Source organism: Fulmarus glacialis, unplaced genomic scaffold (assembly GCF_000690835.1).
Source record: "Fulmarus glacialis isolate BGI_N327 unplaced genomic scaffold, ASM69083v1 scaffold26285, whole genome shotgun sequence".
Taxonomy (NCBI): Eukaryota; Metazoa; Chordata; class Aves; order Procellariiformes; family Procellariidae; genus Fulmarus; species Fulmarus glacialis.
Genome location: NW_009215350.1, coordinates 6,744 through 21,624, shown reverse-complemented (window position 1 = coordinate 21,624; position 14,881 = coordinate 6,744). Strand labels below are relative to the sequence as shown.

Here is a 14,881-nt window from a genome sequence, read left to right as displayed (position 1 = left end):
TTACTAAAGTCTAGGTAGACAACATCCAAGACTGCTGTGCTTGGAGCTGCCTTTGGAAGTTGTGAAAGGGCAAGAAGACCCCTTTCTCCTCCCTTATTTCCCGAATTAAGGGTATTTCTCAGAAAAGTTAAAGCAGTTTGGTGTCACAAATTACTCTTCAGTTTCTGCCAAAGAAAACTGGATTACTATATGCCTCTTCTGGCATTTCCTTCACCACCAGTCCAAGGGTCAGTCATAGAAACCATCCACCTTGCAGTGCACCGTGGACAAGCCTCTGATAATCCCCTCCAGCACAAACGTACAGAGTGCAAGCTCAGACTGCTTTACCGTACATAATTTGGGGACACCCATCTCTGAAGGATCCAAATGCTTTCCTCAAATATTTAGCATGGTCTGCTGCATCACCTTCTCCTCAGCAAGGAAACTTCTGCAAGCTCAAGGTGGGCCCGCTGCTGTCATTCACAAGTAGAACATGTTTGCCCTGGAAGGTGTAAGATAGAGAAACCTCAGATGTAAAATTCTTCTTCATTAGCTGGTGAAGCTGGGCAAACACTACTACGATCATCCAGAGAACAAGGAGCTGCTCTCGAGGACTCTTTGGGCTGCTTGGAGAGAGATGCTGACGTGAATGAGCTGGAAGACCATTCAGAGAGAGAAGGCAGTGAACCATCAACTGACTCAAAGGTATTGCACATGGCTGATACAGGCCTTCCACTGGTGATTGCCTGTTTAGTCTTACCGACAGTTTGCTTCTGTGGGGGAAGAGAGGCTTCCAAGTCATTGCAAAATCCATTAAGGGCAGAGTATGCAGAGACCACAGAGAGGTCTGAGAAGGACAGCTTCATCCCTGTGTCTACATCAGTCTCCTGGGCACCCTCCAAGTCGTCGATGTTAAGCCTGGGGCTGCATCTCCATGTTTTCAACCTGCTTGCAAGTGACCCAGTATTTAAAAACTGAAATGGTTCACTGAAATGAAAAGTCTCTGAGGCTGAGGAGGAGTTCACTGTGGGCAAGCAGAACAGAGACTTGCTTCGTTGAAATGACCATGAAATGCTGGAGGCACTGTTGGATCTGCGTGTGAAGTCTCCTTGATCACTGTGTCTCAAGTCCTGCTGGGAGAAACCAAGGTGATGACCAAGGCCGTTTGCATGATGTACCTTGTTTTGACCCATCTCTTTTGGTTGTTCAGGGACAGATCGGTGGCTCTGAGGAAGAAAGGCTGGCAGAGTGGTGAAGCGGGAATCTGTTGACACAGATGGATGTGGTTGCTTGTTCTGTTTTGCAGACTTCCTACACCAACTGCGTGCTTGCTGCAGCCGGGAAAGGGAGAAAAGAAGATCACATTAATACAGAATTGGCAGTCTTACAACTGTAAGTCTCCGTTGCTGAGTTGTTACTGCAAATAATTACGAAGCAGACTTCATTCAGTATGCTTGCAGCAAATGTTTCACTTCAATAACAAAGAGAAAGCACCCTGCCAAAATCCCAAATATTTACATAAGGAGCCTTGAAGACAACAAGAATAAATGGTAGAGGAGCCCTGCCTTGCGGGCTGAATTACACTAGCTTGAAATTCTCACTTACTATTGACTTGTTCAGATTCATTCATATTCTTTCTGTCTTCCAACTGCCTTAGTGGACAGCTAAAGAACAAAAACGAAGAAATGGGAGATGTATGTTACCATCATTATTATTTCTCATTTCTTCCTTGCTGTGGTGCAACTGTTTTAAGTTTTTCCTCAGCAACATCAAAAAGCCTTTAGCAAGCAACGTCACTCTCTGCTGTCTCAATGGGAATTTATTACTTCTTTCAAGCCTTTCACATTTTCTCTTTCACATTTGGTTAATTCAACTGTGCACCCTAGACCCCACTTGCTCTATTATCTAGCTCCTAATGACTTTAAGGACAGCTTTGGACACCTAATTTGCTTGTAGATGCCTGGACTGAAGACCTAACCTGATGGTTATGATCATAATCTAGACCTGAATCTCATCCCTAGGGCAGGATTCAGTTGTCTACCTGCCAGATACTTGAGCATTTGCACAGGGACAGTAGCCGTGACAAATGGGGAGCCAATGTCCTTTTCAAGAAGCTGCTGGAGGCCAGGTGGCCTTCCTATGGGATTGGACGCTGATGTGTGGGTAACTGAACTGAGCCCCTAGTGTCCGAGCAATCATAAGGTTTTTCATCATCCCACTTACCTCAGTAAGGCTTTCAGAAGTTGGCGTTTTAAAAAGTTTAATTTAATTCTTCTTACTGGAATTTCTCACATAATACAAAATGCTAGACTTCTCTCCCAAAAGGGACAGTGGGACAAAGTGCAAGTTATGCTTGTATTTTACTCAGGTGGAAGAGATGCACCATTCAAAGCCAATCTCTTTCAATCTGCAGTGGACTAGAAACTTGAAGGATGCAAGCTCACATGGGCTGCTTCATCTTAAATTTAATCTTAAATCACTGATTGTTTCTGATGTAGATATGTAGCAGTTGGTAGGCAGCACAGGATAGGTTCAGACACAGCTGATCTATCGCAGCCTTGAAACATCATCATCACATCTTGAGTATAAACATTAACCTCAGCTATGGGACTTGTTAGCTAGAAACAACAGAGAAGAAAGTACTAGGTATCTTGGTCACTATGTGCTATTAAAGTGACAAGGCTGTGACAAACATGATTCTGGGCAGTCTCAAGTGAGTTAAAAAAGTATTAATGCGCTGTGTACAACACTGCTATGGCCTCATCCAGAATGCTGCTCATGACTCAAATCATGCCTATGTGAAAAAGAATAAATTCAAACTGAAAAAGATGCAGCCACAAGAAAGAAAAAAAAAGATGAAGTATCCATTAAAAAACCTGAACCACAAACTAGTAAAAGGTTTCTAGTAACAACAGAAGTAGAAGAGTCTTCTGGGGTGAATAATGGATAAAGATGGAACTTGATTGTTTTACCAAAGAGATTATATGATGTGACAGAAAGGGATGAGACCTGGCAACCAAGGAGGTCCTTTGTATCCGCTGTCTCTAAAAGAACTCCATACATTGCTGCTTCTAACATCTTGTTAGTGCACATCACATTGTCTTAGTGACCCAGATCTGTCATAACCATCTTCTGTTTCTTACTGCAGTGATTTTATAGGCAAAAGAGGATTTTCATATCTGCAAAAAACGTTTTGCTCATTCGTGATTGTCTAGCTAGATGTGATTTATAGGACGGCCAAACCATAGGAGTTCACTTAGGTGTTGTAGATGAATATCTATATATACACCAACGTATATGTAATGAGGTATGTTAATTCATAACCTATTTCTGTATAATATAATAAGCTTTTTTCCTTAATGCCATAAAGAATTAAATGAATTAATGGGTAAATTAACCACAGTAGTGTGGCAGTTTCATTAACTGATAAGAAATTGAGTACAAAAAAGTCAAATAAAGTAAGTAAAATTGTCAACAAAACATTAACCAGAAATCACTTTAGACCTCCACATGCAACATTATTTTGTTTATGAAATAGGTGAGACAATTTGTTTAAAAAATTACTCAGCAAGATAAAAGGCTTGTGTCCATGAAGAAAATACCAGCTGTTTCTTAAATGAAGACATTTCTAGATAACCCAGCAATAATAATATGACATGCTGAAAGTACACAACCAAATCACTGCACTCTTTTGATGAGTTTTTCCAAGAAAACACTCCGCATTATATTGCTGTTTGCATTAACCAAAGGTACTATTTTTTTCTGTTCAGTAGCTCTGATATCAGATACGCTACATGGACTCAACCACCACACTTGCTGAATCAATAGAAGCACCTCCAGAACACTTCTTCTATCTCTCAGAGAGAAAATGGTGGATTGCCTGACCATGGCTAGTTTTTATGCTATATTCTTTTGTTTTCGTAGACCTAGTTGATAATTCGGCAGATCAAGTATCCAAAGAAACAAAGGATCCAAGCAAGTGCAGTCTTCTTGTTTGTGAAAAGGTAAGGAGGCCCTTGGGACCACAAACACTGGTAACAACTCGGACAAAACTGTTCCTGAAAACACAAGGCTTTTGGGGACAGACCTGACACTTGCACTGGGGAGAGTTCTGTGGGCAGTATGAAAGCCTTGCCTCTACCTTGTGCAGACCATACCATCTGCCTATATATATATAAAGCAGAGCCTACAGACATCACAGGTAGGATTTAGTTGTCTAGTTAATACAGCCAATGGAGTCTGGAGAGCAATTCAGTTTTCCCTAAAGGAAATTCCTGTATCTGGTTAGCTGAATTGCTCTCTAGGTCCTTGGGCTGTAATGAGTACGTATCCATCGACTACAGAGAACACAGACTGTAGCTCACACAAAAATACCTGCAGTTAGACACCAGTTTTTGGTGTCTACGATCTGGAGCTGAACCAAATCCTGCAGAGATGACTCCCATGTGTTTGCTTTGGTGTATAGAGGAGACATTTTGCACATTTTGCACACTAGTGTCTCGTGCATTTAGATGATGGTAATAATCTGTTATTTATTGACATAACTTTTGACACGTGTTCCAAAGAAAAAGTAATTTAATTTGGTCTCTCAGGTCACCTGGTGAGAGATACTGGGTCTGATTCAGATGTGTAATTGTAGGTATCTGCTGTATCCTGCCTGGCCTGCAAGCACACGCACGGGCCACTCCTTATCAGGGATTTCAGTGCCTGGGAATGCTCCTGGGCACGTTTAATTTATTCATACAGGTAAAGTCTTAAGCATTTTGGGAATAAAGCACAGACAGAAGAATAGCTGTTTTGAGCTCTTGCTAATATATACAAACCCTCCAGTTTAAATCAGCTTGTGTTAGTTTTGGATTGTAGCTATGCAACACAGTGACTACAGGTGCAACCAAATTACCAGTACTCAAAAGGATGCTTACCCGAGGCATCGCCTACGAGGGTGTGGAGCGGAGGGCAACGCCAGGATAAATGGATGAGGTGAGATGAAACACCCCTGCTAGAAACCTGGGGGCTCTCATGTAGGAACTTGCTAACCAAAATGCAGATAAAAAGTAGAGACTCAAAGGAAAGGGAAAATGCACTTCTAAGTGGGAGCACTTGGAAGCGGCAACCTGCCCCGTGCAGCCGAACAGCTTTACATACCTGGCCTAACTGGAACATACTTACACTAACAAGAAAAATCTACTTTACGTAATGTATTAGTTTTAACGTTTTGTTATTTTTAACTTTTTTCCCTAGCTCTTTTAATGTTCCTGTGGACAGATAAGAGTATTTCATTTTATACAAGGTATTTGCTGTTATTCCTGCTACTGGATCACAGTTCCTGGTCAAGCCCAGTTGGCCTGGCAGGAGGTACTGGTGAATCAGTGAGGAGACGGGGACAAGTACAGCTTGCCCTTAGGTTGGCTGCCTGCAGGGCAGGCCAAGAGACATCACTAAGGCAGCTTATTTCTGAACAGCTCTGTTTATAGGAATTGTTTACCTCGATCCTTCTTTGTTTAGATGTGTTATGATTTAGAAGACCTATTTTCCAATGCTGCTCTTCATGATATGGGCAGAAAGGGGAAATAATAGGGGGAAATTTTTTTAATACTTTCATCTTAAAGCAACATAACTGAAAACTTTCCTGACTGTGAGAATACCGGACTGTACAACTGTACTACAGGTAGAGTGTCGGAAGCTCCATCTCATGAAATACTAGTGAATAAAGATTACAGGCTAATCCTATATTGTAGAGAACTGGATTATGTGGACTAACAAGACTTTTCTATATCTACATTCCGTAGCTTGTCAGAGATCACAGAGAGGATTCGATGATTTAGCCAGGATTAAAACTCAGGCAAAACTAGCTCCTAGTCCTGTGCCAAGGCCGTTGTCTGTGCTCCCTTGTACCACCCCGGCACGGCACAGGGAGAGCTGCATGCAGTCTGTGCGTTCATGTGATCACTCCTCTTCGTTTTAACCTTACCGTGCCTGACAGTCCCATAAAGTTCAAACTGGATTTCCATGTGTGACTGCTCTCGGGAGAAACCATGACAAGCAAGCAGGAGACGCTGATCTTCCACCGCCCTTTCGGCCATGGGGTGCTGAAAACAGCAAGACCTATTTTTGTGCCTTGAGGAGAGCGTGATGCGCATGCAGCTACTCTTTTCAGCACAACAGCCTTCTCCCTCCTCCCCAGTTCTTCCCTTGGCTTTGAAAGCCGTTGCATCTGCTTTAATTTTTCTGAATTCTTTTTTTTTTAAGCTCTTATCTTCAGCCTTCTCTTTCTTGCTTGCCTTCTGCATTGCCGTTACCTGGCTGCAGCCCGGTGGCGCCCTGCCTGGTACAGCCACGCTGCCTGCGTCAGGCACAAGCGCGGCAGAGATGCTGCAGAGGGAGTCAGCCATCTGAGAGGACACAGACTCGATCCAAACCGACACGCTGATTTTGACTGAAATTCCAAATACAGAGAGATAGATCTGTCAGACCTCGCCATAAAGACACACAATAAACCCAGCCATTGACTAAACTGACTGAGATTAGCTCTCTAACAGAACAGATTTTTTCATCTGGCGCTAATCTGCTGCTCATTTATAATCTCCGCGCAAATCTTTCTGAAGCCTGAAGGGATTTAGAGTCTTTGTGTATTACAATGGTCTGCAGAAGAATTTCATGACGAATATCCGGGAACGCCATAAACAACTTGGGCTCGCAGAAATGCACTTTTGACTTCACTTGGGCTGCCTTTACTTGACACAAAAAATCCACGAGTGCTCCTGCAGTCTATTTTAAGTTATCTGCTTTTTAAGAAAGCAGATAGTGATCTCATTACGCATTATCTGTATTAAGCACTGCCAGTAAGGCCCCGCTGTATCAAGCACTGCCAGCAAGGCCCCGCTGAGGTCAGAATCCAGCCAAACAGCCAGCACGGCAATGACATCACCATCTCGAGCCCAGATTTTGCCTGCCTTGCTCAACAGGAGTGTGACAGTGTTTGTTTAATTGTATTAAAGCCAGTGGGATTGATCCAGGGAAAAAAAAATCAAGACAAGAAAAAGTGGCAGAGGTTAGTCCTCAGTATCACCATAATAAGTCTGACTTGAAAGGCAAAATATACTCAGAAGGGCAACATAACAAAAGGCAAAATGCACAAATTAGATTTAAAATTGAATTGAAAGTATTTGAAAAGTGGCATGTACTGTGTTCACAAAACTAGAACAGGTGGGTGTCTTGTAATGCTAAATATACGCCAAGGGAGGTTTAGATTGGACATTAGGAAAAATTTCTTTACTGGAAGAGTGGTCAGGCCTTGGAACAGGCTGCCCAGGGAAGTGGTGGAGTCACCATCCCTGGAAGTATTTAAAAGACGTGTAGATGTGGCGCTTAGGGACATGGTTTAGTGGGCGTGGTGGTGTTGGGTTGACGGTTGGACTCAATGATCTTAGAGGTTTTTTCCAACCTTAATGATTCTATGATTCTATATATTCACTTTCAAGAGTTTTTGCTGGGTGTACAGAGTCATCAGAGATCTTACTATGCCATGAAACATAACTGCACTAATGGAAAAGACAGAGAGAAAGTACCTTAGGATGAAGAAAAACAACTAAAAAATCTCCTCCTATTTGAGTTAGTGACTGATTTGCTGTGTCCCCCCCAAAACCAATCATTAGCACTAAGAAGAACCAAACACCTGCAGCACTAAAAGGAAAGCAAAAATAGTAGAAAATTTTTAAAAAATTAAAAAAATTTTTTAAAAATTAAAATAGTAGAAAATTTTTAAAAACAGGAGGCTAGTATTAGACTTACAGGTTAATTAAATCAGCTGAAGGCACCTTCCTTGACTGAGACAATTTTTACTCCCAAAGTCTGTCTTTTTCACCAGTTTCAACAGAAACTAAAAGTAATTTTTGTAAAGGTGCTCTGTATACATCCTTGCTTGTCCTTGATGTTTTTCTTGCCTTTCTTCCTCTTCGTGTTCAGATCTGCTCTATCTGCACTATTAATTCAAGCAAGCTTGAAGCTCTTTTTTCACCTCCATTTTCCTTCTTGCAGACCAAACTGTTCTCTGCAAAAGTGCCCTCTCTTTGCCTGTTTTGGTCTTTCCTTTTTACCTCGCTGCTTCCTGGTTTACTTGCTCATCTTTCTCTCTTCCACTTGTACTTAACTGTAGTGACTCAAGACTGCAGTAGTGGGACTGCACTTTCTTTTCTTTATTTCCCAGAGTCTGTAGTTGGTAATGCTTTGAGTAACAGGGATGAGATGATTTAACTGCACTTAAGACTACAGGGGTACACTATATCATCCAGTCTGACCTTGTGTTCATCATTTTACAAATCATTAAGCCATCTCTTTACTGAGCCTGCTGACACTTCAGGCAGACGAAAGCATTTCAGTTTTCAGGAGACTAAATTGCTGTATGCTTCAGGCAGGGGCATAAGACAGAGGTGCCACAAAGCCCAAGGCTTCTAAAATGGTAGCAGATTGACTAATGCTCCCAGACTATTTGCATGTTTTATCAACATCATATGAATGCTGGATGACCATCAAGGCACCCAAACTGGAAACTAAGGGAAGAAGAAGGAACACTGCTTTGTGTTGGAGAGAGGAAATGCAGAGCCAGGTGAGGTCTGGAAGGGTTTGGTGGGTCAGCTGAAGTAAATGCAACCATGACCACACTGATCTGTGTCCTAAATCTCTCAACAGAAACAGTAGACCCTGAGCCTCCCAAGATTTGCCTCTCCTTGGTCAAGATAAGCTGGAGAAGCAAACCATTCCTCCTGCTGCAGAGGAGAGTAAAATGTTTCTTTTAGTCTCAGATGGGGCTGGGAGAGGAAAAGGAAAAGCTTTGTCCTAACCTCAGATCTTGTAATTATTTTTACCTCAGCAGCTCAGTAATACCAACCCTTGCTGCCCATATATCTAAGACAGGGTATCTTCTGCATTGTCTGAGTTGTCTTGTCCCAGCTCCTTGCTTCAGTCACGGCCAGTCTCCAGCACTCTGTAAGAAGGCACTGTCTCTGCTCCCTAAAATACATTGAGTCCGTTGTGCATCATGGAAAAATCTCTCTCCCTGATTTCTGCGTTCAGCTACCTTGAGTGTGAAGTTTGACTACAACCGTATTTTTCATACAGATAAGTACATATTTTATATAAGCTGAGGGAAATAAAGGCACTTTTGTTCTCCTCGTGGCCCCAGATAAAAGGGGATGAAGAGATGAGTTCATGAGTCTCACAGACACCTGTATATAATACACTGAATAAACACAGAGGTTTTCAGCTATTATCTTTAGATTCTTCTTTCTGTACAACATATATAACATAACATACATTGTGTAGGCATGTAACCTTCATGCTGCTTTCCATCTTCAGGCATTTGGCACTGCGAATGCCTAGCACAGAATGCCTTTATGCATGCAGCTGGCAGACATCTGCACCCCCAGACTGACTTCTGGCAACTCCAAGGACGTATTCAACAGTAACATACTGATCTTGTACAGAAATGACTGCAGCTAACCTCATGAAACCATTAGGGAATGACTACTGCCTGACCATAGATCTAGAGTACTCATTTTGTACACCAAGCGATGGAGAAATCTCCAAGGTAGCAGAGACCTGAGCTTGCAGGTAGCACAGCAGCAGGTTAATCGTTCTTAATGGTTGGGTCCACAAGCAATCTTTTCTCAGAACCAAAGCTTCAGGTAATAAACCATGTTTCCTAAATATGATTATATCACTTCTGAACTCTAGATTACAGTTGCCTGGTATAGGTAAGAAGAACATTGGCTGATTAACTCAGATAATCAGCTAAAAAAATCCCTCTAACTAAAAGCTGTGATCCATTAACGTTTGCACTGTTACTTCAAGGATGCTGTATAAAGCAACACTAGGCAGAAAATAGCAACCCTATAAACAGTATAGGTTCATTAGCACAATAACTGGGATAAAAGCCTTACAATGCCAGATCTGACTACCTTGTTTCAGGCAGGATTAGCATAGACTGGTAACAAACCACACATTTCTTGGGATTTTTATTTGTCTTGGCTTTCTGGCAATGTTGTTTGTTTCTTGGTGCTGAAGATGGTGGAGGGGGAGGGATTTCAGCAAGAAATTGGTTATTACAGGGTGAATCAGGTGCCTGAACATAGGTGTTTGGTCCATTCTGGCATCTCCTAGGGTGCCTGCCTGGCATTCCAGGAGGGCACAGCCCTCCTGTAGGTCCTGAGACTAATCTGCCAGGACACCTCTTCTGGGTGGCTCAGGCACCATTTGGCATGTAAAATGGCAGTAGGTCTTATGCTTAAGCACTGAGACACTACCTAGGCAAGATATTAATTTGCTGTCACTCACCTTCCTCCCAAGTCTGTCTGCATGTCCCCCCTCATGCAGAGTAGCTAGGAAATTCTGCCAAAATGTTATTTTACCTTTCCTACCCTATCCAAAGACATTCTCATAATTTAAGGGAGCCATCTCTGCCCTTTCTTCTCTCTGCTCACTATCCCTGCTTCCCAAACATGCATGGCCAAACCAGTCCCATCAGTTATTAACCTTTCCCGCTTCCCACGTTGCACTGCCAGGAGTGCAAGTTGATTAGCACTTCAGCTGTCTCTGTGCAGATTATGCCCAGAAGCAGCCAGGAATTTGGACAAGACCGATAAAACTGGCCATATATTCAGTATATCAGTATATGGTATATTCTTAGCTACATTATTTACATATTCTTCCCACTTGTGCTGGTTTTCGCTGTGGTAGAGTTAATTTTCTTCATAGTAGCTGGTATGGGGCTGTGTTTTGGATTTGTGCTGGAAACAGTGTTGATAACACAGGGACGTTTTAGTTACTGCTGAGCAGTGCTCACACAGAGTCAAGGCCTTTTCTGCTCCTCACCCCACCCCACCAGCGAGCAGGCTGGGGGTGCACAAGAAGCTGGGAGGGGACACGGCTGGCACAGCTGACCCCAGCTGACCAAAGGGATATTCCGTACCATATGGCATCATGCTCAGCACATAAAGCTGGGGGAAGAAGAAGGAAGGGGGGGATGTTCGGAGTGATGGCGTTTGTCTTCCCAAGTCACCGTTACACGTGATGGAGCCCTGCTTTCCTGGAGATGGCTGAACACCTGCCTGCCGATGGGAAGTAGTGAATGAATTCCTTGTTTTGCTTTGCTTGTGTGCGCGGCTTTTGCTTTCCCTCTTAAACTGTCTTTATCCCAACCCAGGAGTTTTCTCACTTTTACCCTTCCAATTCTCTCCCCCAGCCCACCGGAGGAGTGAGCGAGCGGCTGCCTGGGGTTTAGTTGCCGGCTGGGGTTAAACCATGACACCCCTGCTCTGACAAGAGCTCCCCAGAGCTCCTGCTTCTGGGCTTAGCACTGGTGAAGCAGTGTGGGTGTCTTCCCACAGGATGCAAACGTGCTCTTAAGCCTTGCTCTGCTAAAGCCAACTGAAGCTTACCCTTTGCCTCAGCTGGTATATAGCTGCACCCTTGGAGCTAACTTGCCAACGTGTAAAAGCTACTGTGACAAAATAATTTTGAAGGGCTTCCTTGCAAATGAAGGAATAGTTTCTGTGGTATTAAACAGACTTATCCTGCCCATGAATAACTTTATTTTCTCTTGCACTGACTTTATCTAAGCCCCTTGGTAATTGCATTTGTAAAATGGGTTAAGAACATGGATCAATTTGTCTGGCAAGTATCCAAGTCCCTGTAAGCACACCAAGAAAAACACAGAGGTCACATCTTGTTAGTCTAATCATGGAGGTATATTCAAACTTCAAACATTAAACACTGCCTGTAATTTAACAGTGAAGTTAATCTACCATTTTGGGTATAATTGGTAATTTTAATTTGTAAAAAGGTGCAGTATCCATACAAAGTAAATAAAAATATTCCGATGATTTCTAAGTACCAACTGATGGGCAGGCTGAAAAATACTAGGAGGTCATTGTTTGCGTTCATATAACTGGGAAGAAGTTATTAACAACATTCTGGCGTTGATAATATTGTTAACAGCAGCACTCTGTGAGAAGTCAAAAGGTTGTCCTGTTACTTTAAAAATTGTTTTGAACTCAGAACAAGTTAAAAGAATATAAGGAGTCCACGGATCACCAAATCCAGCGTTTCCTATAACCCATGCTCCATCATATAATCCCTTTTCCTTAACTGACCATCCTGTCTTGAATTAGTGTATTAACCTGTTTGCACCCGCTGGGTGGCTGTTATGTAGTTGGCCATCAATATGTACAACTGCCAACTTAAATCTATTTATCGACAGTTTTTTGCTCCTGTGCCAGAAGAGTCATTTAGTGAAATAGCCTTTTCCTGTTCCTGCTGTTTACCTTGTAGCATGTTTTCCGAGGGCAGTCAGAGCTCCCTTCAGACTTTGGCTAGGCTCAGATGACCCTACTCTTCCAGTTTCCATTTGTGAGACAATCTCTCCATCCCTCTGCACCCACAATGCCTCTTCCACAGAAACAAGGTCGGACAATTTGACAAGCTTCATGAATGCAATTCACTCGAAAAAAATACCCTTCTTTGAAACCACCGTCTTCCAAAGGTGAGGGTCTGTGCTCCTTGATTCAAACGCTAAGCAGCAATAAATACCTCTGCACTGCAGGAATGCACATTAACCTGGCGCTGGATTGCCACAGATAACCCCTCTGCAGGGCAGGCAGCTATTAAGAGCTTGCTGCTTGTTATCCCCTTTATCTCCCTCGGATGTGGTGTAGTGAAGCAGAGCATGCTGATACATTGCCCAGATATGGTGCCTACAGATGTCTTAACAAATAAACTCTCTTTCAGGACTTGGTTACGAGCACTTGAGATTAGTTGAAAGAGAGAGTCTGTTGGAATGTCTCTCTCAGGCTGCTCTTCAGTGTACATTTCTTTTCCTTCACCACCTCTCTCCCCATCCTGATAATCACTGTGCAAAAGAGAGATGCAGTTTGTCACCCCGTGATGCTAAAAAATAATGAGTACCATCAGGAATTCTGCTTGTCTTCCATAAAAATCTCATAACTGAGAGCTATTTTATAAACCCCTGTCAGTTCTGTGCCCGTATTTCTTATAAAACTACACCCATCAGCCATCATTTCTCCACTCGGGCTCATAATTCTTTCGCTCCTCATTCTTTTAAACAGCTACCTCATCTCACATCACTCTCTGCATAAACTGAGGTTGACTGATATCTGGATAGTATCATCCACTGCTTTCCTGATTAGTTACACATACAGCAAGGGGTTTCAAGTTCTTTCTTTAGCGGTACTGTCCTGGCTCTTTCTGCTAGGATAGAGCAAAAAAAAAGCCTCTTTTTCTGGCTGCCATTGCAGGTTAAGCTTTCCTGCACAAAACCAATAAACGTGCTTCTGTTTCCCTTGTACTGAACTTACCTGCAAAAGGATCCTATTTCCATCGTGGTCTTCTGTCTGCCACCTGCCTTCACTGATGGGGCTGCAAGGGTTGGGCAAGAGAGGCACAAGCTGCCCCACATCTTTTACTCTGAATTCCAGCACTGCTGACTCTGTTGGCATTGGCACCTGCCCCTTTGGGAGTTTTTTTAGAGAAAACTGAATGTCTATTTCCATGTTAGAATAGACAGGAAAAACACAAAAGTCCACTTTTTTCTGACACACTGGTCTTTTCAGTATTAACTCGTACAATTTCAAAATGTCCACAAAGTTTTCGCTCCTGCAGTATATAGTGAAGCGGATAATTTCTTTCCCGTAGTGCACCGGGCGAATGGCCCACAGAGGAGTCTCTGGAGCCAAAGTGTAAAAGTCCTGGCTGCATGGCATGTAAGGGAGGAAATTCCCATGCACTTGCTCCGTGTGGTGGTAATGCCAAGGTGGCCGCTGAAACGTTTCGTGGAGCTGCAAGATCGGTTCTTCTCCATATTCCTCCTGCAGAAACAGAATGACGGCAAGGGCTGGCTGAGAAACACCAGCCTTACCTGGCTTCCTGTGCTTCTTGGGCGCTCGTCTTTCTGAGACTCGAAACAGCTGGAGGTCTGGATGGATCCAGGCTAGAAGCTTATCGATGGCTTGCTGAAGAGTCTTGGATTCACCTGGGTCTGTGATAATATGTACACTAACAAGGAATGGGTCTTGTATGCCTTCCACAGAAAGTTCACCTTAGAGAATAAAAAGAAAAATATCCTTTAAGATCTGTAACCCACTTGTCAACATTTAGGTGACCCTTAAAGGAGAAACAGTCTACTCAGTCACACTGGGCTTTTTTTTCATCTATCTCAAGCTCACCTGCAGTAAACTAAAAATAATGTACAGAGATATAGCAACCAAGAAAATAATCTGAAGACAGAGAAGTTTCATCAAGTATACCGTAAGAGATGCTGTTTCTACTGAGGTAGCATCCGAAAGATGTTACCCAATGTGCGTTTCTGTGTTGGAGAAGAGCTGCCCCATAGAGGTGAGAGGTAGGAAAGACAAAAATACTGTCGTTGAATGGTGTGAAAGGGACACTAATGATGTGCAGAATGATCGAGGTGGACAGTGTTCATCCCACCTTGTTTTAATTTGTGCCAATTGGCTCTGGGCATGGAAATCACACCACTGAACTCCAGTCTATCACCTTGACATTGGAGTTTTCCACCCAGTTAAGAGTGTTCGGTGTCCTGGAGGCAACCGTTTTAATAAGTAAGGCGAAGTTTGTAGGGAGAGGTAATATCTTTTATTAGACCAGCTGATACAGTTGGGAAAAAAAGCAGACAAGCCTTCAGGCACACAAGCACTTCTTCAGGAAAAGATATTACTTGTCCCTACAAATCTTGAACTGTTTATATCTTCAGACCATCAAGACTATAATACTACTGCTTCAAGATTTTTATAAGACTAGGAAAGACTGGTAAAAGCAGGAAACACAAAAAATTACACTTACTCAGGGGAAAAAAGAAACCTCTAGTTAG

The 14,881-nt window shown here is 42.8% G+C and overlaps 1 protein-coding gene across 1 annotated transcript; it reads right to left on the bottom strand.

Annotated features, from left to right (window-relative positions):
* Window positions 1-506: 506 nt before the first annotated feature.
* Window positions 507-14,089, bottom strand: FAM124A (family with sequence similarity 124A; the record flags this gene model as incomplete). Its single annotated transcript, XM_009578913.1, has 2 exons — window positions 507-1,310; window positions 13,350-14,089. Coding segments are annotated over 2 exons (1,544 nt in total), but the record flags the coding sequence as incomplete, so codon positions are not given.
* Between the last annotated feature and the right edge of the window lie 792 nt (window positions 14,090-14,881).